The 8,105-nt window shown below is 39.6% G+C and overlaps 1 protein-coding gene across 1 annotated transcript in view; it reads right to left on the reverse strand.

The window, feature by feature from the left end:
• Positions 1-7,898, reverse strand: part of SYNJ2 (synaptojanin 2) — a 39,368-nt gene extending 31,470 nt beyond the window's left edge. The window contains exons 1-2 of the mRNA XM_029286289.1: positions 7,778-7,898; positions 1,530-1,616 (exon numbers count right to left, since the gene is read on the reverse strand). Of these exons, the coding sequence (XP_029142122.1) occupies positions 1,530-1,616; positions 7,778-7,898 (208 nt within the window). The remainder of the gene's footprint in view (positions 1-1,529; positions 1,617-7,777) is intronic.
• Between the last annotated feature and the right edge of the window lie 207 nt (positions 7,899-8,105).

Genomic DNA, 8,105 nt, shown 5'->3' on the forward strand with positions numbered 1-8,105 from the left:
AATCACGTAAACATTCCTCTTTGTCTGAAACATAACTAGAAATCTCTTTTATCAAATGGGAAGGATGGAAATGACTACCATTTCCAATCAGCAACCAGCAGAGACACTGAAAAAGTTGCTGCTTCCTGGGAAACCGGCGGAATATGCTTTTTTTAGAATTCCTAGAAGGGTGCTTTCACACGCTTTCCTATACAGGAGTTTATAGGTAGTCCTCAACTTCTCACCATAATGGAAGCCAGTTGTTAAGCAGGTCACCATGTAACCACTCCCAATTTTACAACCTTTTTTGCTGCAGTAGTTAAGTATGTTAGCCAATAAGAGGACAAAATCTCACAATAAAGAATGTGCTATGCAAGGTTGCCAGATATATGCTTGTGTTGCTTATGCCAGTGAGAAATAAAGCAGACATTGTGTCATTATTCTTGAGGCTGCCATTAGCTTCTTTGCCCACATTCTGAAATGGGAGTTGAAAGTCTTCATTAACTATGACCTATAATTAATAAAACCTGCCACATAAAAAGAATGCTTCTGGCAGCTGGCTCTTGGCTAAGAAGGGAGGTTCTTGAGCTTTGCCATATTTTATGTGCAGAGGTCTTATGCTTTTAAAAAACATGGTGGACTAACATGGAAAAATACAGATTTCTTCAACGTTGCATTAAAATGCTGAGAAAAAGGGTTGCCAGACATGGAACCTCTGACTATAAAGCTGTGTATTTCATAATTCCTGGTCAAAGAGTGTTCCTTTACTGCCTGCTGAGTTTTCATCTATTTTCTATCACATCACTAACAGAAACAAAAGATGCACATTTGAGAACTTATAAAAACAAAGTTTAAGTGAAGAAGTCTAGAAGCTGGGAGCTATATTACAGCAGTGAGACCATCAATGTGTGATCTCCTTCTAATTTATTCCCGCTAAAGCAGTAGGTTACAAAAATAAAAACTACAGTAACTTTAGTGAAACACATCTTATTTTCAAATTTATATTAGACTACATGGTAAGATGAATGTTTAAAAAACTGAAATAATCATTCCATACTGTACTCTGGTAGTCCCTGACTAATAACCACAATTGAGCCCAAAATTTCCATTGCTAAGCATAGCAGTTGTTAAGTGAATTTTGCCCCATTTTACTACCATTTTTGCCACAGTTGTTAAGGGATTCATGCGATCATTTAGCAAATCTGGGTTGTCGGAAGCCTGCTGGGAAGATCACAAAAAGTGATCGCATGATCCCGGAACAGTGCAACTGTTTTAAATACATGCCTGTTGCCAAGTGCCCAAATTCTGATCACATGACTATGGTCATAAATGTGAAAAATAGTCATACATCACTTTTTTCCCCAGTACTGCTATAAGTGAATGGTCACTAAATGAACGGTTATAAGTTGAGGACTACCTGTAATCATTTCTCTTTTAACCTACCGAAGGACAACATTGACATTTTCATTAGTAATAACGCATCAATGAGTATTACTGATGGTTCTTTTTGATCTGACTGTTGCACAATATTAAATTAAATGATTACGTACCAGATTTTAACTGGAGCTCGCCTAAGCATCCATAAGCATCCATAAGCTTCTCATATTGCCCTTTAATTTCTTCTTTTTCTTCAAATGCTGGGGAAATCACAAAGTCATCAATGCTTGCTCCACTCTATGGCAATGTAATAAACCAACTAAAATCAGCATATATATTTTTAGGGCTATGCAAATCAATAGAAGGGATGCTTGGACTGTGGCAATATGCAAGTAAAACACTCTTTGCTTTGCTTGACAGTTCTGGATTTGCACATACCAGTTCAGATGACTAGGGAAAACCTCAAACTGGCCCTGCTCAATTTTTAGCACTTCAAGGAGTTGCATTTAGCTTGTGATGTTAAAACAACAAAAACTCTTCCAAATGATTCCCAGAGACCAAATGAAGCCTATGGTTGGTTGGTTATTTATTTATTTGCTGGCTGGCTGGCCTGCCTGCACATCTGTGAGTCAATTTTGACTCCCTGGGATTGTCTGGACAAGTCTCTGCATTTTTCTTGGCAACATTTTCAGAAGTGGTTTGCCATTGTCTTCTTCCTAACACTGAGAGAGAATGACTGTCCCAAATTCATCCAACTGGCTTCAGGCCTTAAGGTTGGACTAGAAAACATAGTCTCCTGATTTCTAGCCTGGTTGCTTAACTATTACATAAAAAGTCTCTTACTTATTTATTACAGATACTTATACGCCACCCAATTCCCCAAAGGCTCTAAGCAATTTATAAATTATATAGAAATAAAATATAAAGAACAAGAAAAACATGGAAAACACACAGCAATCAACTTTCTTTAACATGTTATATCAGCCAAAACATATTAACCATGACTAAGCCATTTGTTGACTAAGCTGCATCAAATGTATCACTAGGACATAATCAAATAAATCATATAAGTCTTAGTACAATGTGTAAGTTCAGTCTTAAAGTACCCATCACTTGAAGTTATTTTTGTAGTATAGCTAAATTTTAGGAATTCAAAGAATGCAGAGTAACTGTGGACACAGATAAGAGGATGGAATTTAATTGGAGAATGAAAAGAGTGTACAGAAATATTGAGAACCGTAACCTTAACAGAGAAGAGAACCATAAATAGAATGATTAATTTTGTTGAACATTAACTATTCAAAATTTCCAGGTGTGAAATTTCACTAGATGAAAAGCTGAAGGTTAATGGTAAATAAAAAAATCAGGGAGTCATGCTAGAAAGGCAATAATTACATTAAAGGATATAAAAAGTTAAAGATTAACTCCCTTGACTTAAACCCAATTCCAGGAGACTACTTGGACAATAAAATGGATTAGTTTTATCAAAAGCTTTTGGGGGGATATTTTTCTAATTGGCTAGAATATTTTTATGGCACTTGGATTTCCTGAGTCTCCCATCTCCCATCCAAGTACCAAGCAAATGAACTCTTTTATTTGTTAAGAGACAATTAAGATTCTCCTAATAGTGAGAACAATTAATCAGTGGAACGGCTTGCATTCAGAAGTTGTGGGTGCTGCATCATTGGAAGCCTTTAAGAAGAGACTAAACAGCCATTGGTCAGGAATGGTATAGGACAGTGATGGCGAACCTTTTAGAGACTGAGTGCCCAAACCGCAACCCAAAACCCACTAATTTATCACCGGGTGCCAGGTAGCCGTGGCCCACTGGGTGGGCGTGGCTGTGGTGGTCATGGCGATTGGATGGGTGTGGCCAAAGTGGGCGTGATCACCTCGATGTTGCTCGTGGGGAGGGACGCCTGTGGGGGCCGGGCAGGGTTGGGGGAGATCCAGGGGGTCTCTGGCAGGTGGGGTGATGGGCAGGAGGCTCGTCCTCCTGGGTGAGGTGAGGCAAGGCAAGGCAGGGCGGGGGTGCCATTGTCACAGGGCAAGGTGAGGCAGGGGCCGGGATGGCTGCTGCCTGACACCATCGGCCGCTGCACACAGAGGCCAGTGAGTGCATGGGTGCTGGGATGCATCTGGCCATATGGGACCTCGGCGAGTTAGTGGGCGGCTGGTTGAAGAGGGACGGTTGCCATCTCCGGGGCATGGCATGCGTGCCCACAGAGATGGCTCTTGAGTGCCGCCTCTGGCACACGCGCCATAGGTTCGCCACCACTGGTATAGAATCTCCTGCTTGAGCAGGGGGTTGGACTGGAAGACCTCCAAGGTCCCTTCCAACTCTGCTATTCTGTTACAGTATTTTGTTAATTTCTGCCAATTGCTTAGTTATTTTAAGTGTTAACAAGGGTCACTAGGAAGATATATTAGCTATAGACTTAATAAAGAGCTAATGCTAATGGGCCCCTATTTTGAAGTGAGGGGAGAAAGAGAGTCTGTTATTCACAAAAGTCCACTATATATAAAAGTAGAATATTATGACATGTCATTTTTGGAATGACACAAATATCATTAGCATGATGACCTCATAATGTAGATAACATCACACCGTTTCTGCATTACATCTTTACATAAATGATATTAAATTGTGGGGGGAAATTGTTCTGTTGTATCCAAAGTTCATTATACCATGGTCCAGTAAATTGAGCTTTCATTGTGATAAATGTACCCTAGTTTTTTAAAATTCTGCACAACATAATGAATAGCAGGGAATTTTCTGTAAAATAGGACTTTCTAGATAATACGAAGCTCATAGAATAAATTGTTTAATTCTGTGCAAGGTTTCAATATTTGTGAAAGTGCACTCAACAGACATACATTGATATCACACAATCAAGATATTTAATTCTTCATTAGACAAAGAAATTATTGTTGCCACAGGCCACAGTGGAACTATACAAATAAGGTGAACAAGATGACTTAGAGAAATGTAAATAAAGTTTAAGAATGTAAGTAATTTTCGAACGTCGCCCATTTCACAACTAATCAAGAAAAGGAATTGAAAGTCCAAAGTTCATTCTCCTAGTCTGCATTAGCAAACAGAAATATATTTAACACAGCTGTGACACTGGTTGCAGAAAGAAAAGTATATGCTACCAACAAGACAAACACCAAGATTTAAATAATGGAAGAGTAAATGCAAATACATTTTAAACAAAGCAAAATTCATATGATTACAGTTAATAGACAAAAGCTTGATGCTCATGAATGCGCTGGTTATAATAACAGTTTCAGGGGTAGTAAATTACTGTCAGTACCCTAGTTAGGGGAAAGGGGTAATTCAGAAGAAATTTCTGACATGAGGCTATCTGGCATTCTCAAGAACAACTCCAGATCTGAACCAGGCTTTCCTGATGAGAGATGTTTCCTTTAGCATGTGGCTAAATGACAGATCTTGCACAAGGTGGAAGAATTTTTAATCTTTTGAGAACTTCAGTTAGTTCTCCAGAGAAGGGAGAAGCAATCAGCTAAGGGTTGGATCTAATCAAGCCAGAAGCAGACCTTGGCTTCAGGCATCAGATCATACTAGGAAGTAAATAACAAGTATAGGTAAAAATATGGTATAAGTATTTTTTTTAAAAAATGTATTCATCATAATTTCTTCATACCTTGGAGCATAGCACCACTGAAGGTGGATGTTCCTGTTTATCCAGTAAGTCAAAAAGTTATTTTTGTGCTCTAAATTAATTCTATTAATAACCTTTTCACCTAGTTTTTGCTTGATGGGAAAACATATGCTATAGTTACAAATCCTGCCCAAGGAGATTTGGAATTTCCTTCTCTGCCTGTTAGTTGCAGATGACAAATTACACCTCATTACAGAACTGTAATTGTAAAGTTACTTCATGTTAGCAAAGGAAGGTTAGGACAGATTAGAATTCAACTTTCCTGATAGGCTCATTTCTAAGTAGATATGCATAGAACTATATTATTGAAGTTTAAATCATCTTAAAACTTCCAAGATGTAGCAAAGTGCAAGAATGTCTAAATACTGAGAGATACTTTTTAAAGCTTAATGTCTCTAAATAAACATAGTACACTAAACTTCAGTAGATCAGGAAGGCAATAATAATGAAGCAGATCAGTGGTGTCCACAGGAAATGGGACAGAGTCAAAATAGTGACCATAGCAACAGGATTGAAGTCCTACCTCATCATATGAGGGAGTAATGCCTGCCCTACCCTTTTGTGTGTACAAAGGGAGTGATGTTTTGAACTTGCTACCATTACTTTTTTGATAACCACTCCTTCCTCTCCACACACCCCCATGATGCTGCAAATCAAGATTGGAGCCTAATTCTTCAGGGACTCCAGAGTGAAGCATGATGGATTCAAGAAAGGGAAGAGAAGGACAAAGAAAAAAAAAGTATTTTAAGAAGTATCTTGAGCCCCAGTTTGCTGGGGAACACATGCAAGAGACATTAAAGCATGCAGTGAGGGGCATCTAGGTGGTTATTGTGGGTGCTGGAGGCTGGAATAAATAGGCTTTCAATCTAACATAGCTTCTCTTATGCTCTCAATCTCTTATTAATGTTTAAAATATAAATAATATATGCTTCATTGATAAAATAAATAGATCATCAATATCTTATTTATTCATTATCAGAATAAAAGTTATGCATGCCAAGATGTTTATATGACATTTTGATTATAGCAATCTTTGCAAATTCATGTATCATGGAATATTCTGATATTTTAATTGTTTACCTTTGTGAAAGGCAACCCTTGAAAATCTGGAGGTGTTGCTTTGCATTGTTTTGGCCTTAGGCCAAAGCTGTAGAGTGAGTGAGGAGAGAATTATATAGCACCTGGCTGTAAGTGGACCTCATAGTTTAATTGCTTGTTTTATTGACCTCATTTTCAACAATCAGTTGAATCAAAGAGGACGGAGTGAAGGGGTGACAGGCATGAAGGGGTGACAATGAGGTATTGAGCAAACGCATCTTCTACAGTATCTCTCATATTAGTTGTAGGGAGGATAGTGCAAATGAATTTCTGAAGACAAGCTGCCACTTGTTATATTAAATTTCTATCTAACCTTATCGTTTTATGGACTGTGAAACAACTTCTGTAATTAATAAAATGTATGTTGGCAAGGAAAAACTAACTCATGCTATTCATTAAGAAATGTGGATGCCTCAAGCTAGTGATACTGTTTGTCCTGATGAGATTTCCTGAACTCGTGCAAACTTATCTTTGTACCATTGTTGAAACTGGAAGAAGAAATATGTTCTTGTTCATTCTTGAAAGGTATTGAGCCTTTCCTCCTGTAATAAGATATGATTGTAATCATGGCTTACGTGGTTTGAAAAGGAGATGGCCGCCAACTACTGGCCACCAACTATTGCCCAAAAATACAACTGACATAACCTCCCAAAATCAGTGGCGATTGAATCAAGAATCAATTAAGTTTCTGATAATAATGGAAATTATACTTTCATATCCTACTATAATGAAAGCAATGAAAAAATGGGACTATGATTAAATATAAAGAAGATCAAACTAATGACAACAGGGGGGCACTGAAAGGGGTAGATAAGTTTTGCCTTTTAGAATTGACTATCAAAAGTTCAGGAACTAGCAGCCAAGAAATATCCAACAATTAATTTATAAAAAGAAAGAAATGTGCAACAGACCAGCACTTGGTAGAGAAACCACAAAAGCCCTGCATAAATAAGTCAAATGCACATCTATACCTCCTACAAACATTAGATCGCGCAGGCAGTGCAACATTGGGTGGATGTGAAAATTGGACTGAAGCAAGACAGAAGGACTACTGCTACTTTTGAAAGTTGGTATTGGAGAGGATTTTTAGCCGACCAGGGACAACCAAGAAAGACACCAAAAAAAATAAAAAAATCACAAATAAAAAAATCACAGAGTAAATCAAACCAGAGTTCTGATACAAGACACAACTGACCAAACTCAAACTCTTGTTTGCTCACATTGTGCAAAGAAAGGCCCAGCTCCCTTGAGAAGTCCATAATGTTGGCAAAAATGGAAGGAAAAAGAAGAAGAGGACCAGCAGCAAAGCAAGCGCCACTCAAGAGATGGAAAAGGCCAGGTTGAGCGGAGCATGCTGGAGGAAGCCCATCCATATGGTCGCTAAGAGCAAACACTGATTTATCAATCAATCAATCAATCAACCAAACAAACCCTTCTGACACGGTTGGCCCTCTTGGAAACCGGAAAGCAGACAGGGTGGACCATTGGTCTGTAAGACCTCGCCTTCTTCCTTCGAAGTTGCCTCGCCAGGCAAAGCAACTGCAGGGGTGGTTGCGTCCAGAAAACCACGCGGGCACACCTACACACCTGAACACACACACACACACACATATAGATCCTTGGTGCGAGGTACTCACTGAGGGTGGCTGTCGTGCCGGCTTCCAGCAGCAGGCAGTCCTGGCGGCCGCGGGCCTCCAGTAGGGCGCTCGGAATGGGTTCCTGCTTCCACAGCAGCCTCAGCCCTTTGCTCAGAGCCATGGGAGGCTTTTGCCCATCAGGTGGGAAGGAGGAAACCAAACCAGCGGAGGCGAAGTGCTCCAGAGCAGCAGCTGCCCCGCTCCAAAAATAAATTAAAAATAAAGAAATCACGCACCCTTTGCAAAAACTAAGTTTCCCCAAAGAGCCGGCTCCGGAGGCGCACCGCGACCTCCCCACCACCGCCGCCTCGGCTGCGAAGGGAGGGGG

Source organism: Protobothrops mucrosquamatus, unplaced genomic scaffold (assembly GCF_001527695.2).
Source record: "Protobothrops mucrosquamatus isolate PMUCROS unplaced genomic scaffold, P.Mucros_1.0 scaffold3243, whole genome shotgun sequence".
Taxonomy (NCBI): Eukaryota; Metazoa; Chordata; class Lepidosauria; order Squamata; family Viperidae; genus Protobothrops; species Protobothrops mucrosquamatus.